At 36.7% G+C, this 21520-nt stretch overlaps 1 protein-coding gene across 8 annotated transcripts in view; it reads right to left on the reverse strand.

Moving 5' to 3' along the window:
* LOC117225952 (glutamate receptor ionotropic, kainate 2) overlaps window positions 1-21520 on the reverse strand; it is a 252150-nt gene that overhangs the window by 109467 nt on the left and 121163 nt on the right. For all 8 annotated transcript variants that reach the window (XM_076523370.1, XM_033479880.2, XM_076523364.1 and 5 more), the window contains exon 3: window positions 295-456. In XM_076523370.1, coding sequence (XP_076379485.1) covers window positions 295-456 — 162 coding nt within the window. The remainder of the gene's footprint in view (window positions 1-294; window positions 457-21520) is intronic.

The following is a 21520-nucleotide window of genomic DNA, read 5'->3' on the forward strand; positions in this document are numbered from 1 at the left end:
AGGAGACAGCTCAGGCTCGTGTACGGGTTATCTCTGAGGGAAGAGAGAGGCTTTTCTGGTGGAAGAAGATGCAATACACGGAGAAGTCGTGCAGTGAAAGTGCTGCCACGTTGCAGTTTTTTGTTGTAGGTTTTTGGCACAGTTTTAGGTTCGATGTGGGTCAACTTGCTTCAGGAACTGGAAAATTCTGTTCACACAACGGAATCACGCTAATTTCTGTTTCCCTTGACGGGTTGCGGGCTTCTGTGGGATTTTTATGCTGCTGATTCAGGAGTAATTCGAATTTAAACTTACCTTTCTTTGATGTTCTGAAGGAGTCATCTTTTGGCACGTATTGAATATCATACACTAACGTTGTGTTCGCCAGCAAGGATTTGTCCTTGTTAATTTTGTAGATGGCGTATTTGAATGCCAGCTCGGATGGACTGTCCTTCTGATCCTCCGTAAAGATTGCCCCTGCAACATCACCGAAAACGTATCTCTTAATAATACTGTAATATATCTCCGCAATGATTGTATTTTGATCATATTGCAAGCTATGCGTCTACAATATCTCCTGGATTTTATTAATCGCTGCTCCCATGCTCGCCATATATATATGTTTGATCTAACAAATTCATCATATATAGCCTAGCAGAAGAACATCGAAGCACGGAGTGGAAACGATTTTACCATGAAATTTACACGATCTACGTTTACCACGAATTTCAGAATCATAATAAATATGCGACTTATTGAAACAGGAATTGATGAAGCCATGGTTACGGTATAAAAATATGAAGAAGAATTAGAAGAAGTCTAAAATGAGGATTAATGAATCCAAGGAAAAGTATTTTCATCAGACATGCAAGTTTCGAGGCTTCGTTGGCAATTACCAAGTTTCCTTGGACCATCTATTCTTTCATCCGAGTGACATCATTAATCTTAAAGCACAATGAAGAAACTGAAAGAACATTTTTTTGAGATTGAACTCGCCGGTGGAAAAGGCGGATAGAAAGAGGATTATAATTTGATACATTCAACGTCCATTCGGCGAATCTCCTATAATCAATTTTGTTTCCATGCTGCCTATCCGTTTCTATCTCAAAATTGAAAACCCCGTTTCCGGGGAAATCCGTTTTTTTGTTCACTTTAATTTTTTAATCTACCGAGTGTGCGGTTCTCGTTCTCAAAGACTATAAGGATGGCTGCCTACATTTTTCGACAAAATGAAAACGTAAACATCGATTACCAATTCGTCTTCTTTAGCTTGTCTGGTGCTGGTTCGCAGTGACAGATATTGTTGGATGTGTTGTGAAATCGACGTGCACGAACGGCGACATTTCTGGGGCAAACCATGAAGATATTAGGTCGATACAGATGTTTTTATGGTTTCAGTTGTTTTAACTTGAAACTTCAACCGCGGCGTTGAATTAGGCATGCGTCAAAATTTTGTAAAGCGTTATGAACAGACTGATTTCTTTTCAGAAATACTATGACGAATGTTTTTAGAAAAATACTTTCAACTGGTTCTCATGAAAGAATGTTTTTAATCAAGAAACGCTGTTGAAGATTTAATTCGATATATAAAAAATCATTTGATATCCTCAAAGTTCAAAGTATAGTTATTTGTAGATATTAAAAGTAATAATAATTAAATTATAGCTATTAGTACTGTTATTAGTAAAGTCCAAATATTTACATTACGTTATTTACAACTTATTGGACTTGTTAAGAAAGAAAACGTCTTTTATTTTTATTGTACGTAAAGATCCGCACAGTCTATTGTAGTTATTAGCAAGGAATAAATTCAATCTCTTTGCCGAATATCCGATTCTACGATGCTCAGGTGGCTCGCGGACATTTTAATTTGCGTTTTGTTGCAATCTTGCGGGATATTAATTTGTACGATAAAATTGTATGCTGGTTACGTAACTGGTGCGAACGTGAATTTATCCACGTCATGACTGGAACTTTCCTGTGAACGGAAGTTCTTTCGACGACGAATCAATCTCCATCACTCCGGCAAAACGACGTCGACGATAATTGGCTAACCCGAATTAATTGTTTCTAAACGATCCCCGGGCCAGGCTACACTCTTTCTCGTCTAATTATCGATGTAAAAATGATTAATACGCTCCCGAGGGTGTCTTTTTCGTCGCTGTGCAACGAGTCCGAAAGGCTTCATTAAGGAAAGAAGAAAAAGTCATTGGCACATCTGACGAGGCTATTTTAACCTATTTGGACCTATTATCCCGCACACGGTAGAACTCGTTTAAAAGAAACTACCGAAGTAACGAGATGTGGATGATAAATTGCACAAGGAAGTACAAGATACTAGACAGCTAGATACTTGTTAGGAAAAAGAAAACGAGTTTACTTCCCCTGACTAACATCGAAATCCGGAATCGTCTGTTCTGATGACGCATAACTGATACTAACGAAGACGGCGGTTCTCCGGAGACCTTTTCTCTTCTCTATGGGCCCATGTATTCCCTCTGTTTCTCGACAATTGTCGTTCAAAGTCGCATTAGGGGATTAAAACGAGAAGTCGTAAGAGCCGACGAGTGAGCTCGCATTGGTACATCGCGGTCCTGGCGACTCGATAAATATTCTCGGGACGGAGACGTTTTGTACACTGGGGGAAGAACTTCCGACTTTTTCAACGTTTAGTTGGAACTGACTCGCGTCTAACTTTGAATTTTTATTTACTCGAATGGTTTGCCATTTGAAGAATTTTAAACGACTGAAAGTTTTGTGCTGTATGGACATACCCTAAATATTCAGCATTGCAACTACGGGCAAAGTAATTGACTCGCATGCTTTTGCAGCTTGACTTGTAGGTCTTTGTGCATTTTCGGTGCGTAGAAATGGTGAAAATACTAGAAAGCGTGGATATTAACAGAAATCGATGAAATCTTTATATTTTATTAAAGTTTATTTTGACTAAATTATTCTATTAGAGTTTTCCCTCGTTAATTTCCACACTTTATGGATAAGAAGTGTATTATTGATTGCATTAAAATTCATCTTCAATGTTCCTTTTTAATAATAATAATTTTGTTAGCTCGACTATTTATATAACTAGAAGCATGCGTCATACAAAACGTATTTCCCTAGCATAATATTTTAACAAATAATATAGTGAGAAATTTGAAATTTCTGAACTTTTATATAATTTTTACTTCAACAAATGACAATCGTCAGGAGATTTGTAATGCAATCTGTTACAAACTCTACGAACTGTGTCCTTGTTTTTTGATCATGTTAGCTGCAGTGGCGATGGCGGCCAAGATTTTAATATTTCGAAACAATTCCATAGTTATCTATCTCGATTATAGACAAAGGCTAAGAGAATATGCGTCGACACGTTGCGTTGCCTCGGGTAACCTCTCGATGTCTGACTAATACGATCCTATTCTCCTTGACAGGTGCGAGGCGAACCTCAGATGGGTCCCTCGGGGCAACCGTCGAACGTGGCTCCAGTTCCTTAAAAGCTCCCATTTGGGTACCATCGGAATCGTCTCGAGAAATAGGTGTAGCCAAGCACTGCCATGGAGACGAGCAAGAAAATAGTTTCATTGAAACCATATGTCGAGTTTTACGAGACGTACTGTTACGTAGTGTTTCGAAAAGTTTCGTTCTACCTGCGCTATATTCTGAGGAAGAAAAGCTAACTCAAATGTAACTGAAAGTTGAATTGTGTGTATAAGGTGCTTCAATCAACTCAACATATTCAGAGATTTGGTGTTTTATTGGCTTTCCACTTTTTCTACCTTTTGACCGCTTTGTCGTTCATGATGGAAAGAAATTCGACATTATCGATAAATTTATTTCCATCGCGAGATTTCCATTAGTACTGTCTTGAAATGTTTCAATCTTATTTTGTGACAAAATTCTTTAGGAATATACCTGTATTGCTTATATATTTTTATTTAGCTCATCGATACATAATAGAATGGAAAATTGATCGTAAAAATAATTTTTGTGTGTGTGTGAGCCGATATATATATATTTACCTGATAATCCAATCTATTACAAATCTGTTAAGAAAAATAAGCTTATCGGTGCGTTAGTTCTACAAGTAAACATTTTATTCCATCTCTGCTTTTAGTATACAGGGTGAACCACGATACGTGATCAGCTAAATTTTTTCAGGTAAAATAACATGGTTTAAGGAGAGCTTTAAGGTTATTGTGCCAAATTTTTGGTTAACCCTTTTTTCCCGGAGTTATCGAGGCCACCTTCAGTTTTTCATAGATCAATTTACAATTTCTTTGTATCCATCTCTTAGGGGATGCTAAGGCGAATTCGGCGATCGTAATATATAGCTTTTCCGAATCTAAAAAAAATTGTAGGTTTATCTATAGAAATTGTAGGTTTATCTATAGAAAACCTTTATGTAGGGGCAGCACTCCCTTAACGTGCGCGTGTGTGTGTGCGTGCATGCTCGCGCGTGTGCGTGCCGTGTGTGTTTCGGGTGTCGTCGCGATCACGCGACTTCGATCGCGACGTTTCGGTTGAGTGGATTGGCCCCGCAGTGCCGGGGGCGTAAAACCCCCACTCTGGGGAGGGGGAGGAGGGTAACGAGCGAGGCGCGATCTGTTCGTAGCAGCAATTAGGCAAGTCAGTTGATTTCGAGAGAGTCTCCAGCTTAGACGTGGTTTTTCACCTTTCAGCGCATCAAGCTCCGGTAATTTAATATTCTCCCCTTCGGTTTTCGCTACTTTGTTTCAAGGCCCTCCTCTTAGATCTAGAACTGCTAATTCTCTTCGCGATCTAGCAGCTTCATCCTATCGAGTAGAGGTGAGGAGAGGAGTATTCTTCGATTGAGCAAACGACGATTCCGACCACGTGTCCAGAACGACAAATACGTTGCATAACCGATGCAGTTCTATTGCTCGGCGTTTATCGTCGTGAGAAAAACTGCATAAAAGGTATTGTGTTTGCGCGAGTAAATATTTTTGAGAGGATTTTCGAGGTTTGCCAGTGCCCCAATATCGAGAACCACTCGACTTGCGATACGATTTGCAAAAAAAGCTTTCCCGACAAATTAATCGCACGAAATCACTTTCAATCGCGTCCCCGCCTTGGAACAACGAAATCCCGAGCGGAATTGTTAATTCGCGGTTTAATTTCGCTCTGCTTGGTCGCGTGCATAGACATACGCACTCTTTGAATCTCGGTTCTCGCTCTGACGCGTGTTACCATGGGTTCGCTATCTTGTGCTTACGAACCTGTGATTCCCGCTCTGACACGTGGTTTCGCTGTTTATCTCGATCCGACATTTTCGCTCTGCGTGCATCTTTGTTGCTCTCCGATCCCAGTCCCGCTGTGCATGCGTCGACTATCTTGGTCCGGCAAACGCATGCTACGTAAATGCGTCCTCGTCGCGTTCCGTCTCTATTTTGCGCTCTCCACGCGCTTCTATCACCGGATCGTATTGCATTTGAATCTCCATCCACGTTTGACCCTCGCGTAGTCTACGCATATTATCTTTGTAAATATTTTCGCGCAGTAGTTTCTAAAGAATTGTCGTACGCGCTCATCCCCTACGTTCATAATTGTATACTTCGCACTCTCTGTACACATTCTGCTGATTCAAACCTAGCGACTATCTGATGTATTATTTGTTTTATAAATAAACCACCAGGCAACTCGTTCGATTCGCCTACAGAATTTCTTCGGAAATTAATTCGTAACGTTGACCCATCCTCCCGTTAGGGCAACGACACTCTGACACTTTACAATCACCTTAAAGCTCTCCTTAAGCCATGTTATGTTAATTCAACAAATTTCCAATCGAACCATAGAATAAATTATGCTGATCACGTTCCATGGTCCACCCTGCATAAAAGCAATGGAAATTATAATGCACCTTCTCATGCATTCAGAACACATAGTCACCTTCAGTCACGTTTAGAAGAAATTGATAACAACTTTGATTATGATAAAATTTTCGAAGTCAACCAAAGTCATAAATCTTGACATGCATTTCACACGAACGTTTTCAACAAGCTTCCGTTATTGCGATTCATCGTTGATATGTTTTGGTCTATTGCGACTATCGATCAGAATCGGAGATCACAAATTACAATCGCAATCGTGTTAGAAGCATGCAAATTCGGTTCACATATATTAACATGAAATCGGAGTACACTCGAGGATATGCGCAAAAGCGATGAGCTTCGAGTGTATTTGAATTCTAAACTTCGCCGCTCCTTCGATGAAGCCTAATCGACGACGTCCCATGATAGTATAAGCGACTGAAAAGTTGCAGGTACGAACACCACACGAGGGAATAGCAAAGTGTTCCCTTCCGCCATTGTTCTCGTTGAATGAGCAGGCCATTGTGTCTGGTGTAGCGCGATACACTGTCGCGATAAACGAAATTTTCGCGTTTATTTCTACAAGCACACCGATTTGAATGGGACCGGTGTACCATACATCGGCGATTTTACACATAATATTTCAAGCACCGTTCGCTCGTTCAACGCACTATTCGGGAAAAAAAATTAAAATGTCAATGGACCCCGCATGCGGGTGAATCGTTGTTAATTTTCAACGATGCAGAATATATTATCGCACGATTGATTATTCCTTTCGAAAATTGGGGACGTGGAATTTCGATGTTGTCCACCGCACACACCGCCGCGCCGGTTGCGTTTATGAATGATAATCGCGTGAATGCGCGCGTCACTCAGCGAAATTTTGACTGTCGCTCGTTATTGATAGTCTGACAAACGATTCAATAATTCAAAGAAATATATACTTGGCCATTTGTCAGTCGTAATAAAGCTTGTTGACGGATAATGAGGTTATCTATAATTACGATTCTTACATTTGATCCGATAAAAGGTATCCGCAGTAACCCGCTGTTCTCGTTTCATTGTTCCTGTATCGACGACTTCCAGGGATCTGTGATTTAAACCTCGCAGTGTAATTGATGAGATTGCTTTTAAAGGTTTACGTCTGTGTTACATGACACACACGCACACACATATGCGAGCCTGTGTGCTGTCAGAGAAAGACGATATTGTATCGTTGTTATTTTTTATTTGTTTGTCTCTGAATTCATATTTCGATGTAAATGTAACACACCCGCAAACATTTATATGCTGGGCTTCAATCTATAAAATTATAACGATCGATGATTCATTGCATTTTTAACGATAGCATTATCGTTCTTATAAAATTGAACGTTATTGCTATAAGCAAGCTACTCTGTTCGATGAAAATTAAACGCGCTGCGGTAATAGGAAGGAAGTGCACAGGTCCACGCATTCGCTCAACATTGGTAATTGGATTAAACTTGCTGCTCGACATTGATCGCCCATCATTGCTTCCTTGACAGACCAATTTTACTGAACGACGTTATAATAACCTAGTTACTATTTCTCTTGACGTTGTTCCGCGATAATTTCGTAAAAGGAAAATTGTTAGATTCTATGCTCTTAATATTATTTTTACATTGTACGTTTCATGAATTGTCATTCCATTGCTACTTCTTTGAAAAGCGATGTTATGCGGTGATAGAATTTTACAGAAGTATCAGTTACTATACATATAATCAGTTGCTATATGATGTTATGTTATAAGAATATAATAAATTTTCCTTTTCAAACCAGAACATTTCTTGCGGTAGAAATAAAATAAAAATACTATTAATTTCCTCGTATCTTAAAAGTTTGTGCACAGAATAAACGTGGAGATATTAGATGCCATCGCGAACCGTGGAAGACTTGAAGATCGAATTCATTATATGTTCCATTTCTATTTACATTGCATTTCTTTAAGGCAAGCACGGCTTGGTAATCCGAGAACCGAAAGGAAATAACTGATTGCGGTGGCGCCACTTATTTTTTGTCCCATTTCCTGTGCACAGCATAGGAATACCGAGTTTCCAATTATCAGAGCAATTCTTCCTTTGAGACTGCATCTTATCAGCGGCGTTGGCTCCCCTTCAAAATCTGGGTTAAAAATCTTCGCAGCAGACAGAATCGTTTAAAGGTCGCCAGGAGAAAGGGAAGACGAAATCAATTACAAATTCATCCGACCGAGTCGCGGAAAAGTCGACGAGTAGAAAAGTATTCAGGGGCTCTTTCAACCGCGAAGAATATCTCCGATCGAATCCCGTTCTCCGCGTGATTTCTAGCCCGCTCCTCGGCATACAAAATGTATAAGTATTTCCATTGAATTTTCCATTAAACACGCTCCCGGAATATCCCTCTTGCTTGGAAAAGCGGCGAGTGTCGGGTGAATACGTTTGACCGAGCCACGGGAAGAAATCAGAGATCGGACGGAGGAGGAAAAGATAGATGAGAGAGAAGAAAAAGAAGAGGAAGAAGAAGAAGAAACCTAAGAAGCGAAAGACGCGAAAGAAGGAGCCAGAAGCCTCGGCGATAATAAAGCTCCTTATTCCACGTATTATTCAAATTTTCCAGGAGCCTTCTACAACTCGACGCCCACTTTGAGTCGTAATTTCACGGTGGTATCGGGGTCGCGAGACAAGGGGGAACCTCTCTGAATCGAAGGGATCTTCTACGAGAATCGAAAGAGATCCATTCTTCCATCGCGGAGAAAGAAACACGGAAAGTCGCGCGGCGACTCGTAAATGATCCAGGGACAGTCCATTGAATTTGTATTAAATCCGCGTTGCTGGTGTCTCCTCCGAGAATATGGCGTCTCGAGAAGCCGGAAGTGCAGTCCGCCTTAATCGGTGTCTGGCTCGCTCCTTGTGATCCTGACCCCATCATTAGCGCCGCGAAGATTCACGTACGCGCGAGAGCATTTCCGGTTCTTTGCCTCATTTTGCCTCGCATTGCCTCGGTTCGCTCAGAATGTCGGGATTACGAGAATCCATACAGACTGTTGCGACCTGGCAAACAACTGAACCGACTAAAATGGTTGCCGACCACAAAAGAAAATGCGACAGCGACAAAGCTTCCAGCCCGATGGATGGCAATTGTACAATATCTTTCTGTGAGAGAGCAGCGAAATTACTTTTGTCGATAGCTGAAATATTGGGACGTGTATTCGGAGTCACTAAAATTCGACCCTCGCATATGTTAAGCAGCAAAGAGAATGTTCTTTACAGACATATCGAGCACGTGATTCCGAAAGTTGTCGCCCGTATAGATGTTGATGAGTAACGCGTTCACCTATTACGGAGTCTTCTTAGAAACGAGTTCGTTCCCTCGCCGGTTCGATAGAACTACAGTGGATAAAGAAGGTATTCGGTAACCTTTTGAAACGGTAGAACATTTTTAAAACAGGAATAAATTACTTGAATTTTTTGGAGATGTTAGAGGAGCTAGTTTGGTGTATAAGGAGTGAAGAAAATAAATGTTTCGACCACGTTAGATCGATTCTACACCCTCAATTTAGTGAAAAACATTGTAAGCAAGGCGCGACAAAATTGATCTTGACCTTTTCCAAGGTCAAACAGTTGAAGATTTTGTTTCAATGTATCGCTTTTTAGTCCTCTAAAGGAACAAAATTATAGTTACTTAACAGATTGTTGTTAACAAATTTGGTCTGTGTGCCGAGCAAAAAGAAAGCGATACATAGAAACAAAATTTTCAACCTTCTGATCTTGAAAAAACTAGTTAAGGCTAATTTTGCGGCACCTTGCTTACATTGTTTTTTTTATTAAATTGAGGGTGTAGAATCGATCTAGCATAGTCGTGACATTTATTTTCTTTACACCCTATACAATGACAATTCTTCTGTGGTTCCTTTAAAATACTTTATGCACTTTCTTGCAACATGTATGTATTGCATTGCATTCAGCAGTGTTTGTTTTTTTCTTTTTAACTTTTTACTATGTAATCAGAATTAATTAATCTTTAATTTTTAATTTTTAATTTTTAGTTTTTAATTTTTAATTTTCAAATTTTAATTTTTAATTTTTAATTAAATTACAGACGGTAAACAGTTCAAATAACTTGAATAAGTAAAAGAAACGAATCTGTGCGCAGAGTATTATTTGGTATTAAATACGATGTAATTAAATGTTAGTGTTCTTCTTTTATGTGCGAGTGTACAGAAAATACAGGGGTCGACTTCGTCGTTTGTCTGAAATGAGGTCATATACTATCTTGCCGATCTTGAGTGGTCACTGAAGATAAATATACTGTAAGAAATTATTGATTTCAAACAAATCTGCTAGATAAGTTCTCAGATGTATGAATAATTAAAAACTATTTTTATTGGATTTTGACATTTTAAATAGTGTAAATATACCTATTAAGTAAAGAAGTTATTTAAATAATGTAGCATGTCTTTGAGATACACCTTGGAAATAAAGGATTAATACACTTGTCCAAATTTTGTTTCCTCTTGCAGATTAATGTACTATATTTGCATAAAGATTTGCATGCTTGAAATAAAGTAATACTTCATTCGTCCAAATTTTGCTTTCTCTTTTGGTGTAGCGTACTACATTTACATAAATGTTTGCATCCCAGAAATAAAGAATTAAAATACTTCATTCGTCCAAATTTTTCTTTCTCTCGTAGAGTAATGTGTTACATTTGCATAAAGTTTTGCAGTCTATAAGGAACTTCTAGAGAGAGCAGTTCCAAAAGGAATCATATTGCGAATAATTGAAGTTGTGGAGCCTTGGAAACGCAAATTTATTGAACAATTTCAAAATTATAGACATAGTTAAAGCGCCAATAAGACACGATTGATTTTCTTCTTGGCAAACTTTTGGGACAAGAGTCGCTCACCCCTAAGTGCCTATAATCCGACTGGGAGACGCCGTAAGCGTCGAAACTTGAGTTTCACACACCGATGGAAGTACCTAATTCACCTGCGGACCAATGCCCGAGTGTTTGAGTTATCGCGATCACGACCCGACGCCCAAGGGAAATACGAATAGCGAACCAGGCCTCGATAGTACGACCCAATATAAGTGCAACTGGATCGACAATTATACGGATTCATCATCCACAGGTTATTGTTCCATAAATTAATAAGTAATTATGTTATGACACCGGCTGTGGCATATGCGTACGCATTGGCTATTTCCTGGTCGATACAATCGACGATTTTGTATTTGATCACACACGTATATGACCACAATAGCCATTTCCAATTTTTTGAAATTACTGATCATCGAAATTTGGGAATTACTAGGTTATTCGGTGACTCTTTACAATCGCGACGTACAATTAAGATTTGTTGGTTTCTAAAAACTAGGTTTAAAAAATGAATTGAGATGATGAAATGAATGAATTTTTGAAATTCAAAAAATTATTTTTAAAAAGACTAAATTAGCTATATAATATTTGACGCACAGATTCTCAAACGCAAGTCTTCATAATTTCACATTTTATGTTTTTGTAATCGTATTTCCTAAATAAAAGGATAAAATTCAATACAAATTTATGATTTAGAATTTTTTTTATTTACAAGTTTGTTTCTATTTTTTGGTACAGGGTATATTTCATTTTGATACATTTTCGTCAAACGTTTCACAAAAAGTCCAGAAAAATTGCAAAAACTCAGAAATGTATGCAACGTGTTAGAGGTAGGTATATTATTTACATTTAAGTGAACGTAATAAAATACAACAAAAAATGTGAATTAAATACATCAAACGATATTGTTCTAGAACAGTTATTGACGAGTCTATGAAACTGAATATATAATCAATATGAAATTTGCGTGCGTATTATATTCATTCTATCGTTTATAAATATAAACACGAAATGTTATCACAGTTTCCATTGTATTTGTACGACTATTTGCACTGAAAATATATCCTGTTACCTTATAGACTTTTACTCTAGTATTCAATTTATGGTTAAATTTCAAACAGCGCAATCCATTGAAATTTCAAACTTATTTAACAGAACATAATTACACCTAAACGTAATTAATTAAACGTAGCTTTTTACAAATTTTTGGATATATTGTCTGAAAGATAAAAACATGAAGGTTTAAAGTCTGCTTATTTTATATGTAGTTAATCAGGATTTAGTTTCATAACAGCATTTGGCTATATCTCATCTTTCTGCATTGTCTTACAGTTAGATATTATACCAAAAACAGCACTTTATAAATTTAGAACAGTTTAATAAAAACGATTTAATATAATAAAAAATTTAAAGACTATTAATAGTTTCGAACATCACATTAGTAATAATGAAATTACTTAAATATTAACAATAGTACATTTTATCTAAGATAGTATTCTTACATTTCTAACATCTTAATTACCAAATGTCTAACACTACAAGGAATGTATTTTTAGAAGGCTCTTAGCGTGTAAATGGTTCATTTCTTTTATTGCGATCACACTTCAGCTGACTGGAAAAATTCATAATTATTCAATTAACACGGAAACTTAAGCGCGTTTTTCGTAATGCGAATACTCGCTGAAAATTGTCTGCCGCTGACGTTATCATTCGCGTGTGTTTTCTTCACGAGTTCAGATTTGGAACAAAGACTTCTGAACCAGCCCCGAAAGATTTATATGGCATTCCAAAGTGATTGTGTAAGAGATCGTACTACCCTAAGTGGTTGAAAAAGTTCAAAATGGAGAACGGGAGAGTTGAGGATGAGCCGCGAAGAGGACGTCCCAGGACAGCGGGAGACCACATACAGTAAAAACTGTGCTAGAAACAATTTCGTAACTTGGTTGAGAAACTTTAACTCATCCTTTATAGTCCCAGGACATTTTACCGTCAGGTGACCACTTACTTTGTTGACGCAAAATTATTTAACAGAATAGTATTCATAATCTTCTTTCATTGAACTTATATTCATATGATTTTTGAAAATTGTATTTTAATTATAGTTGGTATAATTACCTTTCTTTAAATATTACTCCTACTTTCAGGTATTTAGTCAGTTTTCGAACATAAATACATCTTCCATGGCATAAATGGAATATACAGTTTAAATATTTTTACAAACCTAATATGATACTTCCGATAATTATACCTCCTTCATAATTCCGATATTGTTCAATTTTAATCACATCTATACACCGACAGGATTAATGAATACCCTGTACTAATAAAACAATGTTAATCCTTTGCACTCGGAGACATTTTAACTCTCAATTCAAAATTTTTCTAAACCATTTCCATATTATTGAGTCTTATGACACATACAACACTTTTAATAGTTTCCTAAAATATAAACAATTTTGGTGATTTAAAAATTACTTTCAAAAGTGACGGAACAATTTTTAGAGGTGCCTTAGAGTGTCACCTCTCGAGTGCAATGAGTTAATACATTTTCATATGTATTCGAGTTAAAATGAAATTGACCCTACAGAAAATCGTATCAATCGTATGCAGATCTCAGATTCCAATCGAAACGTAGATAACTTGAAGAATTTAACATGATAGGCGTTATTGCGGAGGAACACCAATAAAGCATCGCGATAAGGTATAATTAGCTCAAAATCCGATTAGACCGCAGCGATAATCGTAACGAACCAGAACCGTAATTATATGGCTCAACGCGGAACCATAATAACAAGTTTCGAAATTTCGGGGAGGAACTTCTTATCTCTAGGCTCACCCTCTGCTCGATGATAGTCCATCCTGGAGGCCAGAACCGGTATTGGTCGCAGATTTCCCTATATGGGCTCTCAGTGGATTGAAAATTTAATTACACTCACAAAACACACACACACACACACGTACATACATTTGCTCGGATTACTCAATAGTTCTACATAAAAGAGACTGTAATTACGTTACATGTGAAATGGTCCTTATAGGACAATTTATACAAAGTACAATATGATTTAACTAATTATTGATTTCAATGGATTGCAGTCAGAGTAAAATTACATCGCGTGTTTTGATAATAATAGTGTATTATGATCTGTTTGGATCTCTTGCTTTTGTTGATAGGAAAAAATGTTCAAAGAAAACATTCGATCTGGAGATACAAATATTATGATATGAAAATTATTATGGTATCATGAGTTGACGATGTTAGAGATATTCCCTCCTATTTTAGAAACATCGCCGGCTTTGGAATCTGACAAATATGACCTTGAAAAAAATGTAAATCTTATAAAACATATTAAACTTAATGAATTATTTGCTTCGTTGAGTTTAATTATGAAATGTCCTGAATCTATTTGTTTGTTGTAAATATTGTATACTTTAATAAATTGATATATGAAACTTGACCAAATTCTGTTTGTCTATTTCGAATATTCCAAATTTAATCATTTTAATTACACTTTTATGTTTAAAGCTCTTTTTGATTGATGAAACTCGATATACATGTTTTGGAATAGATGGTGAGATAACAAGAAACCTGCAAACATCTGCGATACTTTTCTCAAAGCATGGAAACAGAATTGATGAGGATTACTGTTTCCCGTTTCGCTTCAGATTGAGTGAAGAAAGCCAAGCAGAACCATGACGAATGACGGTGGACAGACTGTTTAGCGAGTTCGATGTGTAACTCCGCCTTTGACAAATTAAACTTGATTCACCTTTGACAAACTTAACCATTGCGGTGTAACTATGGGGTGGGCGCGCGAACTTGTCAATTTCGGTCCTGTCAACCTCGCCGACTTCCCAATTTCGATGAAACGCAATCAATGCCGTCCTTGTGAAAGTTACAAACTGATCAGTAGACGAGCAGCTGATTTGAAATCATCATTATCAATCTATTTACCTTGTCAGTATGGCTCTTGGTATTAATTAGTTTCCGGAATAGAGTGCTTATACGAGTAGTTTGTCAAATAGAAAATTTATTTTCAAATAATTATAATTAAAAATTATAATTGTTTTTAGAAGTTTATATCGTTTATAGTACATACACTTACACTCATGTATATACGTTTATACTTTTAAAAATTCCTCTTGTTTCCCATTATTAGTTTGTTCACACAATTTGTCAATGTTCATTAATATTTCAAACATTTTATTAACTTATTCGTACGATACTATTATTGTCCTTAATTTTTCTTATATATTCCTTTAATTAATGTATTCTCCTTACATTCCTTTAATTCATATTCTACAATAATATTAAATAAATTTGGCATTACCGGAACAATGATGAACCTCTTCATCCTAATTGCAACTTACAAATGTGACTTCGCCTATTCGAAGCACCAGAATAATAAGAACATATTCAATATTTCAATGAAAAAATTAGTTGATCAAATTAGAAAATAAATGGTTTGAAAACTGTGATCCAAACTTAGATCGCATAGAATCAATGTTATATTATAAAATTCGCAAGAGACGTTTACTACATTCAGGATAACGTAAAAAGTACATTTGAAATTCGACAACTTTTTTTTTACATGAACAAGCAATTCAAACGGAAATATTGTATTTTCTTCCCAAGAAGTCTTTAAATTGTCCCCAACTAGTTTATGTAGCTTGTTGACTTTCAGACTGTCAACAGCCAGTGGCGGAAGTTTGAAGAGACGATTCTCCATTCCCCAGACGCTCCACTAACCGACAACTTCTGTAATTATGATTTCAACTTATTATTCTTAATTCACGGTTCAGTCCTTAATGCTGAGCGCCGACTTTCTTATTCTTCGATGGTGCACATTTAAAATTCAATCTCATTCGGCGCGCGACTAAAATTCTGCCCACGGAACTTATCCCAGGCTTTGTCAGCTATTCTTGACTACGAAACCACTGATTTATTGCAACTGAAGTGTCACACCAAAAATGGCTCCATGATAATATATCGGCAGAAATCGTGGACAATTCGGGCTTGTTTAATTTACAAGGTATTTAATGCGAGAGGCATCGTTTCCTTAAAACAGTAGATTGTTTCTTTAAGAGCTAATAATAGTTAAAAATGCATTGTACATATTTTAAGTATCGTATTGAGTCATGTACTTAATGGATATGGTCGAGCTAGGAATATACCGAGAAACGACCTCAAGTTCCCACGAAACCTCTGAGGCAATGGTGGTAAATCTGATATTTCGCAAGAATCTTGGAGAAATCCTGGCTGATTTGAAAGATACATGCGAATCTGTTCATATATAGGTATTTTATTTCGCCAAAAAGAAAATTAAGAAAATAAAATTATTTAAAAATAGTACTTAATGTAATTTATAGGTATTATTTACAAAAGGGTTCACTTCGAGTTTGATGAATATGTTGTACAACTTGATGCATCGAACTCAGAGTCGACCAAAATTTTATTCGGATGACAGATAAGAGATAAAGATTAATAAATAAGATTTTATTCCATAGTATCGAATAAATATTCAATCGAAAAAAATTATATAACAATTAACCCGAATAAGGATTTACTCGATTAAGATTTCATTCGAATAAGTAGGTATCTATTATTTGAATAAGTATTCATTCGTATAATATTCAGAAAATAATCGATTTCAATAAAAATGATAAAGTATAACGTATTTTTTCATAATTTATTAATTAATTTCTTTCCTGTTAATTTTTAAAATTCACTTGTTTTTATTTTTGTATCAGCAAATGTTGTCGCTGTAAAAATAAGATTTAAATATATCAATATATTCCTACAAAATTACCCAAAAATAAAAACAATCAATAATTATTCGCATTATTATTCTAATAATTTTACAATCCCTATTAGGCTAATTCATTCGAATGAAGAATAAAGAATTGTTCAGATAAACAGATGTAATTATTTGCTAGGAAAAATGAATTATTGTTATTCGAAGAAAATATCCGATTAAAAAGAATTCATTCGAATAATTATTTTAAATAAATATTTCTCTCTCTCTCTCTCTCTCTCTCTCTTCGAAACGATTCGTATACTGCGCAACTCTCATTGAACTGCTTATGAAAAATGTCGCTTTCTGAAAGATCTAAGCTGTAAACTCAGGAAGATTATCAATTAAATCGTTGCTATTCAGTTTAAACGGCAGAATAGAAGGTAATGGGGAAATACGACGGTGCCTCGGTTAATATGGAGTTTACGATCGACGACTTTTTACCGAGCGAGGTCAGAGGAAAAAGTTCGTTGAATTCGCTGTCCATGAGGTGGAATTAGTCAGAAGTTCGAGGCGGGTGTGGATTAATGCATGGCGGAATAATTCAATGGCATAAATCACGAAAGTTTTTCGCGGAAACGTGAGACCGGTGTAGCCCGGTAATTCAGGCTATTCGTTAGTATCGGGAATCCGCTCTTCGAATAACCACGGCGCGTCCTGTCGATTAATAAAAACTAAGAGGGAACTGAAAGAGGCGGAAATTCGCTCGCGTGTCCATTAAGCACGACGTGAGGCCGGTAGATCATTGCGATCGTAACTCGTCCCGTTCGTTCCGATAACGATGTAATGTATCGAGTGAGCAAATAATCTTATAGAAGTTTGTTACGCGCTTAGAAATCTTTCGAAGAATTCACGTTTTATTACCGAACATTTTTATCTAGTCATTTCAATCACAATCACAATTTAACATTTTTATCACAATTTACCTAAAAATGTGTTCAGTCTATTCGGGCTAGAGATTAACTGTAAGATGGCGGATCGTTCGTGGAGTAGGTAAATGGCGAAGGCATGTTACGTCAGATCCGCACTGAATTTGTTGTGTAGAAATATAAGAACTCCAGACTTATTATAATGATATGACTATAATATTTATTATTATTGACACATTTACACAATTTTCACACGAAATATGTGCCATGTTTATGCTATGCTGTTGACAAATATATTGTGTGCTCTGTTGTTATTTTATTATTCAACGTAATTATTACATATACTATGCATATATTGGAGAAGATATAGGAACATTTAGAGCCTCCAGAAAAATGTTTGACGATTATTCAAATAATATCAATAAAATAATAAATGCTCTTGTCGCTTTACTAAATGTGAAATAACATGTTGTTCTGCCGCAGTGCGTTGTTAAAAAATACTGTTCAAAACCGATTTATTTTGCGTGAGCACCACTGTCATGAATATTTCATAGAAACATACGTCAACAAGCTTTTACGCAAGTATCAATTAATTATAAATATAGTGTAGTATTTGGAAATAATAATCACTTTTTGCGAATTTTCTGACACTCTCATACGTGGTGACAACTGTTATTTCACGGTTGTATTTTGTTTGATCATTATTGAAAACATTTTCATTACTTTTTATCAAGGGATCGTATTTCCACCCGATTCAAAAATATTTTCGAATCGAAAATCATTACTTCGGCTCTAATAGGCTAGGTCCTACAGTTGCTATATTTATTGCATCTCTTAGCACGTGCTAGCCAAATGTGCACACGTTCTGGAGCACAGTGTTTTCCTATCGGAATTTTCCATTACTAAAGTCACCCAAACAACAGCAATGCTCGTTAATCGGCACTTCAAATAGGACTGCATTCGCCGCGTATTTAAGTATACATATATGCCGACAAACTTTCACAATTAGCTCTGAAACGTCGTTACGCAAATACGTTACACACTTCGCCATTATAATGCACATTATTCGGAGTTTATATCGCAACCTCAGTCTTTTTGCCCCAAGACAGAAGATGGCCCTTCGAGGCTTAGCACTTCTTCATCTTTAATAATTTATCTTATAAAATCAGACAACTTTTGTTTCTTATATGTTTTCATTTACTTTCATTCCTATACTTGGATAACTCATATTGAGTAGATCAAATATGAAATCTTCGTCTCGAGTCTCGTTGTTAGGGTGCAAAAGGTTGATACAAATTATAGTAATTGTTACGAATTACATTAAGTAATTTGTAAATAATTTTTAAGTAAGCATTTGTAATTTATAAGTAAGCAGTTGATGTTTGAAAAATGAAAGAACAATATTTGACGTAGTAAAATTAGTATAAAATTGTATACATCGTTCACAAGTAGTAAAGGAATGTATATGTTACAGTGAAACACCGAAATCTGGAGAATGTCGACTTTCACCGGTGAATGTCAACATTCACATAGTCGCTTGGTGTATGTCCGAAATATTTGCTAAATACCCTTATTTCTGACTTACACCGGTAAATGTTGACATTCACCATGCACTAATGGTGAATGTTGAACATGTTGGAGATTTATATTTTCTTCTCCGTAATTCAGTCGCTATAAAACGCCACAAGGGTGACGTAACTTTTTCGCCTCTCTTTCTGAAAGGAATGACCAAGAATTTAAAATACACGGTACATTCTACATGAGAAAAGAAAATAATAGTAATAAAAGAATTACTTACTTATGTGATTCAAATCTTATTTATTGCAACAACTTAAACTATTATGACACTTTGAATTGCACAGGAGTCCCTTGCTTTTACAACTGCACTTATTTGTGGAACACTTCCTTTTGCAATGACAGGTTTTGGACCTCCACCAGAGCATATCTGTGATTGTCGACACACACCGGAGAGGGTCCGAATGTACAACAATGTAATGAAATATTCGATCTTTCACCGACGTATTTGGTATCTGTTGACATTCACCGGTGAAAGTCGACATTCTCCAATTTCGGTCATTCACGGTAACATATACATAGAACGTATTTTATTTCTAGAACTACAGAAACGTGCGTGATTAGTATGAATCCAGTAGCGGGACGACAAAAACCGTAGGCTATCCTGACGAGCCTACTCATCCATCCTGTTTGAGCCGTTAGATGGTTTGGAAGTTCCGTTGCGGATGAAACAAATGTAGTAGCATTGGGGCTTGACTAGCCGAAAAAACGAGTGTTTTATAGAGGAGAAATGGGCGGAGTTCGTTTGGAAATACGGGGGCGTCGATGAAATATGCACTCCTGACCGCGCGGTCGAATTCGCATTCAACCGAATTCTCAATTTCGCGAATAAATCTCGATCTCGCTGACCGGCTTTTCGCGTAACTGCTGCGCCGATATTGCGATGGTTGGCAGTTTCCGGTTGGATGGCGGACGGCCTGGAACTAGTGGCAGCCACGTGAATACAGGAACGTTCTTCGAGTCGATACGTAAGGCTGGCTAACGGGTGTATTTATCATCGCGTGTTCATACACTTCCGAGACAGAGATATACAACTGCTACGGCCTCACGTGCTCGTTTCGGCGGTGATCATTTTTCATGGGTGTAACATAAGTTTTCGATGTTCATAGACAGGATGCATGACTCTAGCTCGCACATTCTACAATTAATTGCGAAGAACGAGCCCTGAAATGTTTCGTGAGAGGAACATGTTCTGAGACTACCTTAAGTGGCTGTGCATTCTGCGTATACTCACAATTCGAGATGAAACACATCGTTTCTAATTAATCGTTAAACACTTTGTTATTTAAGACGAATTATATTAGCTACAATGGCTCATTTGGTGGTATAGCGTGAAAGGAAGTTTCCATTTGTAAAATCTAGGATTCTTTCGCATTTATTATTACCAAATGAAACGCTATTTGATGTCTAAAGGATTTACACAATTTACACGATTCTAATGAAACAACTTAAAAAATCTCCAAATAATTTTGTTTCATGACTTCTGGCTTATAAACTTGGTGGAAACGATCAAGTTACTTCCGAGGTTGTCTTCATTGAAACCACAATACGTCAGTTATGAGTGGATCCTCTATACGACTCTACATGTATAGGCTGATATCTAAGAAGCTCAGAGCTTCCTTGATGGTTTCCCCGTGGGTGCTCTGAAAAGCAATTATGTGGGTGGGTGTATGCACGACGATGTGCTTGCCGGATATCTGCGGTTCGAAGCGGTCGTTGTCGTGGCGGCCATTCAATCCGATGGTATTTCGTCCATAACGTTGCGTTTAAAACGTCAGTTTATCCTTCATTTTCCTTTCGTATTTCTGTTGCCCTTCTTCCCATTTATCTGTTGGTTTCGCTTATTCTGATTTTATCTCATTTTTGAAAATTTCATGAAATACTTTTCACGAATTCTTATTAATCATATCTCTAATAATGGCTCTTGTCGGGTTAGTAGCTGAAAGGCAAACAAAACTGTAACTCTCCTGTTGAATGTTTTTCCTCTTGGAAATTAATTTCCGTTGAATTTTAGACCAAGTACCACCGAGTCCGCCTTTGAACTTGACTTCAACTTTCCGTATGTAGATAGAACTGGTGGCTTTAGGCGAATTTCATTTTGCCCATTAGAAAGCAAACATGTTTCTGACAAATATGCCATCGGCGACTAGGTCTTTTTCCGTAACAGAAATTATCCATCCTGAATTTATACCCTTCAGTTCCAGTGACAATGTTACAAGCGTCTGCAATTCTGCTTTGACGCACGACACGCAGCCTGGCTAGCGTCAAGTAGCGCACAGTGGATTCTTTTCTCAAAATGTTGCCAAAAATGCAATTTTTTAAATATATAGCAGCAACAAACTGCTGTAGTATACAGAGCTTCAAATACCGTTTGAAAGTTTCAAATATCGTGAATGGTTACTGAGATATATACACCGTCAAAGTTGGCGAATCATACTCGGTAGTACTACAAAGATGTTGCATTTTGAATGTGTTAAGTAAAAATCGATTTCAATGAAATTTTGAGTATGCATATAGTTTACCGTGATCTATAAAACACATTTTTTAAATTTTCGTTTCAGGTTTAGATAAAAAAGCTAAAAAATGAAAGTTTTTT

Source organism: Megalopta genalis, chromosome 6, assembly GCF_051020955.1.
Source record: "Megalopta genalis isolate 19385.01 chromosome 6, iyMegGena1_principal, whole genome shotgun sequence".
Lineage (NCBI taxonomy): Eukaryota > Metazoa > Arthropoda > Insecta > Hymenoptera > Halictidae > Megalopta > Megalopta genalis.